Consider the following 15,521-nt stretch of genomic DNA (forward strand, 5'->3'; position numbering starts at 1 on the left):
ATTGTGAAAATGAAGGTAAACATTTGCTAGCAGATCTTTCGGTTTCTTATCAGTCAGGAACTGTTATTCTGCCTCTGGATCTCTGCTTCGCTAAGGCTGTAGTTTATTTTTTAATGATTTCTTAGTGACGCTTCAGCATCAGACCCTTCACCCAGCAGGAACCGTGGGCTAATCCAGAAGGGGCCACTTTTTTAAGTTCTGAACAAACCTGGTGTGAGAGACCAGCTGGCACCCTGACCTCCAAGAAACCGAGCTGCGGCCAGTTTGGTTGGGTTTAGGTGCCCCTCATCTGCACATACTCATTTTCAAGTTTCGGCGACCTCCTCAGCTCCTTTGTATTCAGAGACCAAAAAAAAAAAAAAAAAAAAAAGAACAAAAACCAACCAACCAGAGGTACGAAATGCAAAGCTATTTCGCCATGTATTTCTCCCTCTTGCGAGCCTCCCTGGGAAGCTCACTGCTCTCCTCACACGTAACAGCTGCCGTCCCCGCACTGCTGGCAGCGAGGCCGAGCAGAGGCGTCACGTACCGGGCCCGGCGCCCCTCCAGGCTCCGCCTGTGAGCGCTGGCCCGGCGGGGCGGGCAGCCCCGGGCAGCTTCAGCGCCGCCGCCCTCCCCCCGCTCAACAACAGGCCTCGGCCCACAGCGGCGCCACCCCCAGCGCGCATGCGCACCTTGCGCCCGCCCCTCTTCCCCGGGTAACGGCCTCCCACGAGCAGGTCGCGGCCTGATTGGAGGAGCCGCCCCCGCCCCTTCCCGCGCGGCGGGCCTGAGGGGAGCGGAGCCTCCCCGAGCGCCCGCGGCTGTCATGGGGGAGGCGACGCAGCCGCCGCGGCCCGGGATCGGCGTGGGGGTGGTGGTCACCAGCCCCGCGCACCCCAACTGCGTCCTCCTGGGCAGGAGGAAAGGCCCGGTGGGGGCCGGCACCTACCAGCTCCCCGGAGGACACCTGGAGTTCGGGTAGGAGCCCCCCCCACACCCCCGCCCGCCCCGCGGCCCTCAGGGCCGCGCACAGCCGGCATGCCGCCGGCTGCCCGCCCCGCCCCGGCCCGGCCCTGATGCGGCCGTGCCTTCCCCCGCCCGCAGGGAGAGCCTGGCGGAGTGCGCCGCGCGGGAGACGCTGGAGGAGGCGGCGCTGCGGCTGCGCAACCTGCGCTTCGCCTCCGCCGTCAACTCGGTGTGCGCCGCCGCGCGCTACCACTACGTCACCGTCCTCATGAAGGGCGAGGCGGAGCCGGGGGCGGAGCCCCGCAACCAGGAGCCCGCCAAGAACGAGGGTGAGGGGCTCTCCGCGGGGCGGGGGCGTAGCGGGGGCTGTTCTCCGGCTCGGTGGTATCGAAACAGTCTGGAGAAGAGGAGGCTGAGGGGAGACCTTATCGCTCTCTACAACTACCTGAGGGGAGGTTGTGGTGAGGTGGGTGTCGGTCTCTTCTCCCAAGTAACAAGTGATAGGACAAGAGGAAGTGGGCTCAAGTTGTGCCAGGGGAGGTTTAGATTGGATATTAGGAAAAATTTCTTCACGGAAAGGGTGGTCAAGCATTGGAACAGGCTGCCCAGAGAGGTGGTGGCGTCCCCATCCCTGGAAGCGTTCAAAAAACGGGTAGATGTGGCACTCTGGGACATGGTCTAGGGGGCATGGTGGTGTTGGGTTGATGGTTGGAATGATGATCTTGGAGGTCCTTTCCAATCTTAATGATTCCTAGTTTTTACTTTCATTAAAAGTGATCCAGCCACCAAGCCAGGAGGCGTGGGGTTGCTACTCTACCCTTAATTGGTTTAGTGGTGGGCTTGGTAATGTTAGGTTAATGGTTGGACTGGATGATCTTAAAGGTCTTTTCCAACCTAAACAATTCTATGATTCTATGAAACCGCACATCTGAGCACATTTTAGCTTCAGTTGTTTTTGTTTTCCCCTTTGTGCCCACATCACTTCGACATAGCGAGGTCAGGGAGCAGCCACAGGTTATGTTTACCCTGCAGATGTGAGAAAGCACCGCCAGTAGGGCCTAGACTGAAGGGGAGGAGAGTAATACATTTTAAATAACTGCGTATGCAACAGAGACCTTGAGTTTGTGTTGGTAATTTTGCACGCAATCCACCCAGACTTGTAGAGGCAGAATTGTTACGTGATTGATTTTATACTCTGGCTTTTCCCTTTCTTATTGTTTTTTTTCCCCTTACAGGTTGGGAATGGGTTAAATGGGATGAATTTCCTCCAGCAGATCAACTGTTCTGGGCCTTACGCTGTTTAAGAGAGCAAGGTTACAATCCTTTTACAGAAGAGCTCGATCATCTAAAGGGGTACACGGGAAGTCACCAACTAACGTAAAAACTAATTGCACATTATGTAACAAACTGAAGGACAGACCTGCTTTTTTGGTGTAAAAGAGAAAAGGATATATCGTGCTCACTCTGCCCGCATGAAAATACTACCCTTCCCGAAGCCAAAAAGATGCCAAACGTTTCAGTGCTTTTACCGTATTTCACACGACAGTTGTCTCCCGTTCCAGAGCTATTTCTAGCTCTAGCGGTTAACAGTTAATGTTTTCTTTTATAGAAGACTCACAGTGTTTTATCTGGTTAATCTTTATATAGATGAACAGCCCTTTGGGAGTCAGAACTAGTCAGAGAAGCTTATTCACTTGGAAACAGTTGCAGCATCAGGCCCAAAAGAAACTGATTTATTTAAACCGCTGTCATGCTTTCTGTGTAAAACTACGTTGTTTATCATGCTGCTTTCCTGTAATTACAAATCTTGGACCAGTTTTTAAACTTAGCCTTGTCTCAAAGCTTCAGTTAAGATACTGTCATGAACAAAAGTCACATTTTACAGACAATGCCTCGTTCTCCTGCAGAGAGTAGTGTATACTTGAAAATCAGAGTATTCTAAACATGAAAAGGTTGTGGTGGCTTGTTGCAGGGAATGAAAATTCCCTGACCCTTCTTCCCACCTCCTTTCATTACAGAGTTTTGTCTGCAGCCTCAGTTACATTAGAATTTATCTGCAGAATTGTTCCAGATCTATGCAGTTGATATTAATTCTTGATCATGTCACTAAACTCTTAATAGTTAAACGGAGAGGTACCTACAGTGTTCTACTAGGCTGACAAAAATAACATTGTACAAACTAACCTCATTTATAGGTGTACCTCTATGGCAGACAGTCATACTTTTTGGCTGAAGAGGATTGTCAGTACTAAACAGCACAGATGGGTGTAATTTTGTATGGCTACTGGGATTTGATAAAATTGTTAATTTTCAGTTTGGTGTCACTAAATGATTACATTGGTAGTGAATGAAATCACAGTACGCAAAGATATATATTAAAACAATGAGTTTATACTTTTCATTTTTCTAGAATCTGTAACCAAATTTGATTCTTTTCCAGCTGTAGTCATTAGGACATGAGCAATTAATTTTAGGGTATAACTTTTTAAAAAAATCACTAACTGGCTTTTTTTCTCTTCAGGGTTCCTTTAAAATACAGGTTTTGTCTAGATATACCCATTGTACAAAATGTTCTGAGATACCCTTAATTTCTTCTGAATAAAACATAAGCACAGTATTGAAAGGTTGTCTGCAATTACAAATTAGACTTGTCAGTTCTTAAAAGAAATGAGCTTGAAGGGTTTAAAGCTCTTCCTTACTTTGCACATACATTTTCTTAAATGGAGATGGCTCTTTTCGCTGAGAAGCAGACGGAGTGATACAAGGTATAAGAATGCTACTGGCAATCACAAGCCTCCTGCTTAGAATTTGAAGTATTAACTACGTGCGACTTCCCTTAGGAGAGATACTCTTTCTCTGAAGTGAAGAAAGATGACAGTGTTATAAAGCAGTTTTGAAATGGGAAATATCACTGAAAATTCCTTTACTACTGTGTCTTTGTAGAAACCTTATTTTTTCTACTCAAAAGTGGAGATTTTCTTCCTGAAAGCCACTTTATGTACATTGAAAATTATTCCATTCAGCTGTCAACAAAGAGGCTGTAGGAAGAGTTGACAGATGTCCTGCCCATCTGTCCCAAAAATAATCATAAAAAAAAAATTAAAATGATGCAGAGCAATTTTAAATTTTAGAAGGCATCTAGCTCCTGATGGGAAACCTGAGGTCACTGTAAAATGGTTTGTCATGCAATAAATATTTTGTTACCATTAATGACTAGATTCATTCTATCTGTTGTAAATATACAAGTAGTTACTGAAATGAGGGCACAGACAGTACTTCCATATGTCAGGGTTTCTGTATCCTTTCTAAGTGGACTGATTAGATGACTACAGTGCATTACTGCAATCAGCTGTCAGCAATCCCTAACTTGTTTTGTACATATCATGCATTTGTACTTTTTTCCCCCTAGAAAATTTGATTCTTAGTAGTTTTTAGCTGCCCAGACTCAGTCCTTTCAACTAAACGTTATATTTACTTTGATTTTTGGTACTTTCGCTAAACAGGAAAATCTATTATGTGTACATCTAAGCCACTGAAAAACAGAACACAAAGTTAACGCTTTGTCGTTTGCTAAATTGCTTGTAACAGACAGAATTCACCTAAAATGTCATTATAGTTATCCAGCATTGAGAAAAATACTCCTGAACAGTATATAGTTTGGAGCACTGATGGAAAAAAAATTGGTTAGGACACATCTTATACCCAGAGTCTGATTTTATGCTAAGTGAACAGGGGGCAGAGCTGTCTTTTCATGTATTTCTTAGATGTAACACATTGGTCCTATTTAATTTAATCCTTTAATAGACTAGCAAACAACCCAGAAAAAGCAGCAGTCATTTATGTCTGGAAACAATCACCCACTTCCACTATATTTCAGTTAGTGAATCACGTGATATAGCCATGTAAGAGTTTTAGGCAGACTGTACATTACATTTATTACCTCTATTTGAATTTCGTTCCAAGAAGAGAATGTCCTTATAAATGAGAAGACAAAAGAGACTAGGGAGCTGTGGCTATGTCATAAGATGTGTTGAGAGGGGCATTTAGGGAAGAAAATACTAATCCCATGGTACAAAGCATTAAGAAACTGCATTTTGCAATATTGTGTATGATTCTGATCACACATGTTTAAGAAAAAACAATGTGAACTAGAACAGGTAGGCAAGGTTAATTAGGCCAGGTGTATTGGGATTAACATGAATTAAAGAGGAAATTCTCTATGAAGACATTGGGGGTAAACACTGAAGAGGAAAAGATGATACTGAATAAAGGTTAAAATACATGTATGTGAATAACTTTAGACTGCAAAATAGAGGTGAAATTTTAATAACTCTGAAAATACTTCCAAAAGGAACAGCTGAGAAAAAAACAACTTCCCCATTTCTCTTGTAAAACAAAAAACACTGCCCTGAATTACGTGATTCAACCTGACTGAAGAGGTCCTTTTCATTTCTACATCCTTATGGGATTTGTACATGTTGGTCATACATGGCAGCATTAATTGACAGCAGTATTTGAAAGACTGTCTGAGCAAATGAGGAAGTACTTAATGTATCAGATACTTCCTACGAGGAATCTACAAAATGGAAAAGTGGAGAGAATTGTGATCTGTACTTCAGGAAGCCTCGTTGCAGGGCAGAAACCTGTAACTGCCATGAGCAACAGTTCGCATAAGTAACCCTCTGATCAAATCAGAAAACGAAAGAGAAAAGTAGCTGTCAAAGTGACTCTTCAAGCAACACAAGAAGGAAAGGAAAGCCAAGGAAAGCGCCTTTGGAAAGATGAAAGAACATTGTAGCTGAGGCAGGAAATGCAACTGCTGAAGTAAACAAATTAGCAGGTTCAAAGAACTGAAAAAATTACAGGTGACAAGAATAAAGAATCTGTGAGCACTTTGAACTGAAAGGCACTGAACCTGCAGCATGCCCCAAAGCGTGTCATCTTCAGGGTCCCAAGATGCTTAACCAAAGTATTGGTGAAGTCTTGCAAACGGGCTCTCTACATCACTGCCTCAGGCTCTGCCCAGTTGTGTGTGTACCTGAGATAAAGCTCAGCCAAAAAGGACAGACTTTCAGTTCCTGACTGCTCAGCTGCTCCTAATACTGACTTGGCATTTTGCAAAGGGGAAAATGGAAGTACAAACTTCTGAAACTGAATCAGAATTCAACCACATTCTGGGATAAAATGTGCTGAGTACTGAAGTTACACAATAACTCATCTAAGATTTAAGTTTGCAAAATGAAACAAAGTTACATCAAAGCTGAGTTTATTTATGACAAATCATTCATGATATATTACAATAATTACAAACTTTTTTTTTCTTTACACCTTATTGCCATATTTTTGTTCCCGGCACACACAAGATGATCAAGAACATGGATTTAGGCAGTAACAAAAAAAGATACTAAAATTACAAATTTCATGCCTCATTTCTGTGCCATAGAAAAGGCTATCATCAAAAGAGTAAAGTTACTAACATACAAGGGGATTCCCCTTACACCTTTTTTCCCAGGAACTTTTGTCATCTAATGTATAGTAAATATATATATATACACACACACAGGCCTGTCTCTTGCAAACATACACATTCACACATTTACATAATCACCGGAAATCTGACATCTCTCCTCCAGCAGAAAGCTCCCAGTCATTTTACTTGAACATCTACTGGAAAAAAAAATTCTGAAGTCCATGGTTTTAAATTAGTCACCCTGTTTCTGAGCCAGCTGTTATCTTCTCCCTACACAGGGACGCCAGCATAACAAAAGGGTATTGCAGTTTGTGACGAACAGCATCCAACCTACCTTCACCACAGGAAAGGTCTACTAGGGATACTGTCCCTCTTGTACCTAGTCTGAGTCACTGCTGCTGCTTGAGGAGTCTGTTGACATAACTTCTACATCATCTTCATTCTCTTTATTGTGTCCTGGAGGCTCCAACATGAAGTCATTACTATGATTAGGAGGTAGCATGTTCATTGACATATCACTCGACTGCCAAGGATACTGAGGAGCGAGCACATCTGGAAAAAAGGGGCATAATCAATCAATCAGCTTTGTACACCAACAAATTCAACAAGACAGTTCAACCACAACTCTAATTTAAAATGAAAACAAATCTTAAAATCTTTCCTGAATTTTGGACAGATTAAACCCTCCAGTAACAGCTGGAAAACATAGAATGGCTCCGTCATGATATCACTGCAAAAGCCTACTCTGCCAGAGAGGCCCATTTATGTAGGTGGCTCTTGATTTCTCATAACTCCACTTCAAAACAGTATATATTCATACAGAGCTTTTCATCTTCAAAACGTAGTTTGAACTGACTTAACATTCACAACCACAGGCAGTAATGAAAACGGTCACCCTCTGCCAGTATGCAAAAATAGATTAAAACACGAGATTTTTTAAAAAAAAAAAACCAAACAAAAAACCAAAAGCATTCAGGTAGACCACAGAAATTCAGAGTAAAAGGTTTTATCCAAATTTGGCTGAAACACCAACATTTTTCCAACAGCAAATATGGTGCATCAAGTGCAAAGGAGAAGAGTGTCCTACTACAAAACCAGGGCCACAGAGATACTTGAGAGGCAGGAATACCCCTCTGCCCCAGCCAGGCCAGTCTCAGTTGCCTCTGACCTCTCTCAGCTCTTGCTGTTTCTTCTCTTCTACTTCCAAAGCCATCCCATACTCTACTCCCTACCAACCTACCTACCCTCCCCGCCCCCAACACTTCCTAGTCTCTCCCTTCCTTGCCCCCAAAATGGCTCCCATTTCAAAGCTGCAGTACACATCTATATGCCATTTCTGCTCCTTTCCTTTTAATTTATGCTCCTACTGCTGTGCTTCAGTTCTTCTCCACTTATTAGCAGGCACTGTAGCTAACTAAGTCTATTGCACAGAAGAAACCAGCTATCTCCCACTTACAGCAAGAATTAAAAATAATTAGGCAGTCTCAGAAGTGAACAAAAGCCCACCCACGTGGGACTCTGAGCACAGAAAGAGGGCACTGTCTAAGCAGCGGGTTATATATGGTAGACTTACTCTCACTCAGGTACTGCCTAACTCAGAAGCACGCAGACTCCACACATGTTGTAGCTTCTGATCTTTCAAGTCTGCAGACACCCGTGATTCCACATACAAACTACAGCCACAGTCTCCTAATACCAGATGCATTACCTAGCTGTACAAATCTGACCCACCAGCGGATGCGAGGACAGTGCAGCCTTTGTGCCAGTTCTGTGCCCACTTTAGGAAGACCTACAATACTACCAGGTGGTCTCATCCCAGCTGCAGTGAAGTTAACCAACTTTATTTGAACCAGCTGAGAATGTAAGCCAGTGTTTTACATTCTGTGACCATGCTTCCATGCTGGAATCAGTCCGCTGTTAAAACAGGTTGACTATGTGTGCTAAGGAGCCTCAAAGTTTTGAGGCTACCGCGCAGCCCAGTGGCTGGCTTGCAGACTGAGTAACTAGACATCTCTCTGCAGAAGTCTCTAAAAGGACTAGATCCCATAATTAGCATTCTCAGGACATGCCTCCACACACCAACAGATTCAGGATCCCTACACAAAATGCCGGGGCAGCCTCTACTTTCTTTTAAACGAAGTTTTGACATTTCCCTCTTACCTGACAGTCTAGTAATTAGAGGATTTCCCCGACATAGAAGACCTAGATTCAATTAACACTTTATTTGAGGAGTTTAAATCCCACATTTTCCAGCTTCTCAAGAAAAAGTCCTAATGAGTGGGCTTTCAGTTCTTACAGAGACAGCATGCAAAAGTAAAAGGAGCAAGTTTGCGTACCCTAAGGCAGAGAAGCCAGCCAGAATGGGCTCTACCAAAACAACTCCATGAGAAAGACACAACCTTAACATCTCCTCTGACCATATTTCAAAAGAACAGAAAAGATACATGAGCCCATGCTCAGCACTTCGCTGGTGGGTTGCTACGGACAGATGTCAAGGTCCCAATCCTATTCAGCTCACTGACCCATTTTATACAAGGCCAGAGGTTTAGAAAGCAAGATGACGCAGAACTTTAAGTCACTTCCTAAGAGGTGACAAGAGGATTAGACAGGTGATTTGAAACACAAAATTCAAGTTCGCTGTTTTGCCAATGGAGTCACAATACGGGGTTTTTTAATATATTCAGTATAATTTTTGAAAACAAGCTTTCCATAGCACCCACAAGTGGCTTAACAGACAGGTAAGAACTGTTACAGATCTCCTATGAATCCAAACTAAGAATTTTTCCACAATTTACTCTAACCATGGTAGATTAATGCTGCACAGGTACAGAACCACTGAATTCTAGATGCAGTTACTGTAATTTACTGCTAAATTCTATTTTAGCATGAATGAATGAATCCCACTAAAGTCAGTGGAAGTACCCATTTCACTAAGCAATTAAGGGATTAAAGCTCACTTCCAACACTCAAGGTACTACCTCACCAGCTGTCCTTTGCAATGTCTTTTCAATACAGAACTTCTAATCAAGGAGTCTTGCTATATAGAGCGTAGATTTAAAGGAAGGTAGGGGATAACAACACGGGCCTTTTCATCTGCATACAGCTTTCACAATTCCACACTTTGTCATCACTGCTAAGAAAAGTTTGCTTTGAAAATGCTTCTTTTTAATATGATTTGATATCACTTAAGTTACAGCAATTTAAAATAAGTGAACTGAAGGGTAACTAACTGAATTTTGTTTATATTGACTTAGTTGTAGTATCTGCAGCATGACTTAGCATAAAATAAAATTATGCAATTTCTAATTGTTAACTTTATTTACTAGATCTTCACTGCTAGGGAACAACAGTATGCATAATTTTCATTATTTTAACTCGTGATTTGCCTTAGCTAAGGGAAACATATAATTGTTATGACTGTAAAAAGAATAAAGAAAAGCAAAACAAAACCAAGTTTCTCTTACCTGGCAGTCTGCCTGCTGCAAGTGCATCCCCTGGTAAGTGTCCATTAACTCCATTGGTGGACGGGTTGTTCATCTGACCCAAGAGACCACTCCTCATTTCCAGATCTGTAGGATATGGCCTACGTGGGTCCCCTTTAAAAAAAGAAAAGCAAAGAAATGTTTTTAAATATTTAACAATTGTCTCACAGACCTTCTTCAGTGTCTAGTTTCCTGACAAAAAAACCCATACTGTGATTGCTTGGATCAGCAATGAACATCACACCTGTTTTGTTAAAATCCAAGTCTGTGTCTTTCACTTCAACTTTCTTTGTTCATTCAAACTCAGCAGAAAAAGCAGATTTAAAAAAAAAAAAAAGCAAACAAAAAACCCATGTTTAGAAGATATCTTTGCTCTCCCTGCTACTTCACAGCTAAACAGCAAGGACAGGAATTGGAAAAAACACATTCTCATTTTGGGCAAGGAGGATAGTTCCCAAAATTGAAACCTGACATAGGGAAAACCCTGCTTCTGATACTAACACCCTCTGTAAAGAATATTATAAGGGGCAGGAGGGAACACAACCAAGCACATGAAGAGTCTTTAATATACCTGGTTCTAACTTGTAATTGGGGCCAACATTCAGGGAAAAAAGCAAACAAAGGAGAGCAGAGGAGGCCAGTCAGTAATGGAAGCACGCAGTTTCACAGCCTTTTGAAAATGTACGTAAAGTCTACAGGACTTTGCATATCCATTTTTGTTGAAAATATTAGATATAACAGCTGAAAACAATGTTACTCTAATAAACCGCAGTGTTTTTCACTATATAAAAGCATCAGAAGAACAGATACTGACCATGCTTTATTGTAAAAAACTCTATCGTCATAAACATGATAGTTACCTGGTACCCATGTCAGAGGGGCACAAACAGCATTGCTAGCACTGATCCTATGGGCATATTTAATTATTTCTTCAGAGGAAATAGCACCTGGAAAAACGGAAGGAAAATTACTATATTCTCAAGAGATTGCATCATTCAATTATTTCAGAATATTAGACACTAATATCAAAAAGACTGGGAATGTAATTTTGTCAAACATTAAGAGCATGCTTCAAATGCAATGACTGCTTGGCAGATTCTTAGATTAGGCAAGGACAAGCTTCGTAGTGAACTGATTTTACAGCCACAAGTTCAGTACAACTTCAATGTCAACAGTCCTTCAACCTTGTGAAAAACACAAACCAATCTCTTAGGCACTGTACTTGCCAGCACAATTTGTAAGACAACTTCAGCACCTGCTTTGTTATGGCATTTTCTGTAGTAAAGAACTTTTTTTTTTGTTTAGTAATTGTATAGCACACATGCAGCAGTCCTTCCAAATATGTGCCTGTATTACAGTAATAGAAACTTTATGAAATTCCTTGATTTTATACATGAAAGAGGTATAACAAAATGATAAAAGACACTGAAAAAAAAAAACCCACAAGAAAATGCCTCCCACAAAAAAAAAAACCAAACCACACAAGAGTCAGTTTAGCCTGGTAAGTACCACAGAATAGCAGGAATTGCTACATGTACAAACCAGTATCACCAGCTACTCAGTCTTTCAAATACAACGCACATGCACACAAACATTCTCTCCTTTTCCTCGGCAGACCTACTGAGGCAATTTGGTGAGAGACACTTAGGTAATCAGATATAGTATTATCAGTCCAAGAAGAGTGTTCAGTCACTTGAATTCAAGTTTAATATTAAGATACGTTTGCCACAAAAAAGAATTAATTCTTGCCTTTATTCTGAGGAAATAGTTATTGGTTCATAATGAAAGGGAAATTTGTTTACACACAAAGCATCCAAAAATCTGTGATAGCAGAATTAAAAAAAATAAAATAACCCTAACTGGAGCTCACTAGCAACTTTCTTTACAACTGCATTTATGTAATGTACAATCATGGATACTCACCTTTTCTTGCCTTTTCAATTGATTTCAGCTTTTCCTTTGCTTGATAAACAGCTGTTGCCTAGTTGTAAAAAAACCAACAAACTAAACCAAACCTTCAATGTATCTTTAATATGTAAACTTCTACATAAAGTCATCTCTGTGAATAAACCCTTGCATTTAATTGCATTTTAAGAGAGAAACTATTCAGTGAACATTTTCAAAATATACAGAAGTAAAGTAGGTTTGGAAGAAAATTAGCATTATAAAACAAAACTGAATACCATGATAACTAAACAGTATTTGACTACTGAAAAAAAAAAAAAACCCAAACCACTAAGCTCTTATGAAGTTTTAAATATTTAAATCTTCTCAAACTAACACAACACCACTTTCTCCAGAACCACCTTTTTCACAAGTAGATACTCAAAAGCAAACACATCATTATGAACTTACCAGTATGTGCTCTGCTTCTTTTAGTTGTTTCTGCAGCTGCTGAATATCATTATCCCTCTTTTCTACTACCTTTTCCAAAAGCTGCATTTCATGATGGATTTTCCCCTGATCAACTGCCAACTTCATTAGCTCTTGAAACTCTCCATCTCTCTGAATCAGCAGTTCCAGGATCTATTGAACAAGAGTTTTGTAGAACTTTTAATTTAGCTAGAGTAACAACATACCCTCAGTCATCCTGCAAACCAGAGCAACTGACATCCACAGGAGTATTTCTGTTTGCATGAAAAATGAAACAAAATTTCTTCCTGTTTGCAGAAACAGCTTATGAAGCATGCAACAAGCGCACAAACAATCAAACAACAACACGAGGACCAAGAATGCCTTTGTAGTGGGGCCAAAACCTCATCATCACCGTTAGCCTGAGTATAGGCAAGGACAAAGGGAGAAAGAAAGAAAAAAAAAAAAGGAAAAAAAAAATAGAAGTAAAGCATTGAGCTTACCCAAAGAAACACAGTTTAGAAAGTCAGCTTACCTGGCTCTCCTCTCCTGGTTGTGGAAGCTTCTGGTTTCTTGAAATTGCCAAAATTTCAATTAGTTCCCTGAAAGGAAAACTCTGTGTTTGCACAATTTTCTAGGGCATTATTTGTAAATTACATCAAGTCACCCCAAAATTGTCAGAGTATTGATATCATTACAAAAGTATTCATGGAGTTTAGTATTTTATAGTTTTATAGTACAGTGTTGGCAGGGATTTCTCAACTAAGAGTAATTCTGTGAATAGTCTCACGATTAGAGCACGTTTTATTCTTTGTTCTTTGAGCTCATGAAGTGCTCGTGTATTTGTACTCATGAAACGTGCTAAGTTCCTGCTGCACTACATAAAGCATAAGCAGAAGCTGAGAGAAGAAACAGCACAATGAAATGCATTCATATCCTACTTTTACTGCCTTTCTTTGTTACAAGAGGGCATTAAAATCCTCTTCACTATTTTACTTCTCTACTTTTCCTCCATTTTTTCCCAACAGAGTAAGTTTCACACTTGGGTTTAGAGCAATTAATCTACGCTTTCAAACACCTAAAAAGTTTGTTGTGAAACTACTTTTATAACAAAGAGCATTTCCACAATGGTGTATCAGTTGTATATCAAACACACACAAATACCAAAAAACTAGTCATATTCTAGTGCTAGGTTAGAAGTGCTTCTCAAACAAATCTCTTGATCACACTTCCAGGTACACCATTTACTTTGCCACCATTCTTAAAAGCCATCAAGAACCTCAGAGGGGACTCACTAAACAAGACCATGAAGCAAAAAGGCATTTTCTGTAATTTAGCAAACTTATTTGGCTTCTAAGGCTATGGATGGCAGCTCAACACTACGCATGAGTAACTGTCTATCTGAAGACACTGTCCTGTCTTTGGGACACTACTGATTCTTTGCTTGGTCCAATGCAAACAGCTCAAGTGGGATGGACGACTAATATAGCAGCAGAGCCAGAACCTTAAAATAAAAAAAGGGACTTTTCAAAATGTCTGAAAAAGCCCCCCACCAGTAAAGCTCTAGATAGCATCCTGGTCTATGTCTCTTGGTCACTCCTGAACACTAAAATAATTTAAAACAATTAGAGAATAAAGAAACTTGTTGTTACCACTAAAGATTTATTGTACCTGACCAACACTGAGCAGTAGCAAGTAAGATCTGTTCTAAGTAGGTCAACTACCACCATCAAGGCTGATGTCATGGAGGGTTGTAATTCTGTCCTGTGTTAGCTGGATAACACACAGATTCAAAACTATGCAAGGGCTACAGATTAGACATGTTGCTTAATTTTTGCCTCTACCACCAAACCAGTACCAGGACTGTGAAAGGCCTAGCTCCGCAGTGCTGCAACGCTTTGCTGATCAACAGGAAGATTCACTAAACACTGCTAAGGGTTGCTCTGGATACATTATGGTAGAATATTAGTCCCAAGATTTAAAAAAAAAAAAAAAAAAAAGTTTAGATAAAGAGCAAGCCTCTTCTCCCCCCGCAAACACATGTTCTCCAGCAGCCCATATATCGTAATAAAATCTAAATCTGAAAATAAAACCTAACCAGAAACAACAAGAGCAATTGGCCAACATATTTTCCTTGTCCTACCAGTGGTAATCATCCAGAGTGAGCCAGCCACATAGATAGCATTGGTTATTCCCTCTGAAAAAGTTTTCCTAAGCTCCTGTTTGCCTCGAGAGGAGGAAAATAATTAGGAACCAGTTTCACTGCACTGCCAGCTGTGCCTCCACAACATGGTGGACAATTTGGACGAGGGTTTATCGGTCCAGCCTCGAGAGCATGGGACTAAGTATCTGAGCATTTATATCACTCCGAAGACGAGCTCTGCAGCCTACTTTGAGTGAGTTTAACACTAATACAGGCAGTGACCAGAACAGCTTAAGTCATGCACCACCATCTACAAGTTTCTGACTTAAACATAATTTTTAGTGAGTAACAAAAAGCCTAAAGTCGGGGGGGGGGGGGGCGGGCGCTGGGTGCGTATGGGTGCATTTCACAGGAAATGCAGGTGTCAACCCAGAAAGAAAGGCAAGTGGAAGAATAAGGAACCTCGCCTGCTGCTCTGAAAATAGGAAATGAAGCACCGCCGATGCCTTCCCGCTCGGGCGAGAGCCGCGGGGCAGAGCGCAGGGGCGGACCAAGCCCCCCGGGCGCAGCCCCAGCCCCGCTCCTCCCGCAGGAGCCGGCCCGGGGGCGGAGGGGGGCAGGAAGGCGCCGGTACCCGGGCCGGGCCCTGCTCCCGCCCAGCAGCCCGGCGAGGGGTCCGGCCAGGCCCAGCCCAAGCCCAGGGGCACCCGCTCCTCTCTCCGCCCCCGCCGGAGGCTCCGCGCACGTACAGCGCCGAGCACCCCCTCCCCGCCGCCGCCGCCGCCGCCTGGGGCCGTCCCATCCGGACGCCGGGGGCGGGGGGGCAGCGCGCGGTACCTGGCCAAGAGCTCGAGATCCTCCAGCGCCGCCAGCAGCCGATCCCGGGTGCTGCTCCGCTCCCCACCTCCCCCCGTCGCCGCCGCCATCACGATCCCGGGCGCGGACCCGAGCGAGAACCACCCCCCGGCGGCGGCGGCGGTGGCGGCGGTGGTGGCCCCGCGCGGGCGGGCGGCAGCGCCCCCAGCGGCGGCGGTGCGGGCTGCAGCCGGCCCGGGCGCATGCGCAGCGCGGCCCGGCAGCCGCGGGGCGGGAAGGGACTGAGGGGGAGCGGCGGCCCCGGGGCGCC

The 15,521-nt window shown here is 42.9% G+C and overlaps 2 protein-coding genes across 2 annotated transcripts; one reads left to right on the top strand and one right to left on the bottom strand.

Moving 5' to 3' along the window:
* The first annotated feature begins 808 nt into the window (after positions 1-808).
* Positions 809-4,126, top strand: NUDT15 (nudix hydrolase 15). Its single transcript, XM_075710111.1, has 3 exons — positions 809-960; positions 1,087-1,277; positions 2,184-4,126. Exons 1-3 carry the CDS (start codon positions 809-811, stop codon positions 2,327-2,329), a joined length of 489 nt encoding a protein of 162 aa, XP_075566226.1. The 3' UTR covers positions 2,330-4,126.
* Positions 4,127-6,218: 2,092 nt separating this feature from the next.
* Positions 6,219-15,321, bottom strand: MED4 (mediator complex subunit 4). Its single transcript, XM_075719001.1, has 7 exons — positions 15,233-15,321; positions 12,788-12,854; positions 12,256-12,426; positions 11,824-11,881; positions 10,761-10,847; positions 9,883-10,014; positions 6,219-6,970 (listed from the first exon to the last, which is right to left on the bottom strand). Exons 1-7 carry the CDS (start codon positions 15,319-15,321, stop codon positions 6,798-6,800), a joined length of 777 nt encoding a protein of 258 aa, XP_075575116.1. The 3' UTR covers positions 6,219-6,797.
* Between the last annotated feature and the right edge of the window lie 200 nt (positions 15,322-15,521).

This window comes from Pelecanus crispus, chromosome 1 (assembly GCF_030463565.1).
Source record: "Pelecanus crispus isolate bPelCri1 chromosome 1, bPelCri1.pri, whole genome shotgun sequence".
In the NCBI taxonomy this organism is placed as follows: Eukaryota; Metazoa; Chordata; class Aves; order Pelecaniformes; family Pelecanidae; genus Pelecanus; species Pelecanus crispus.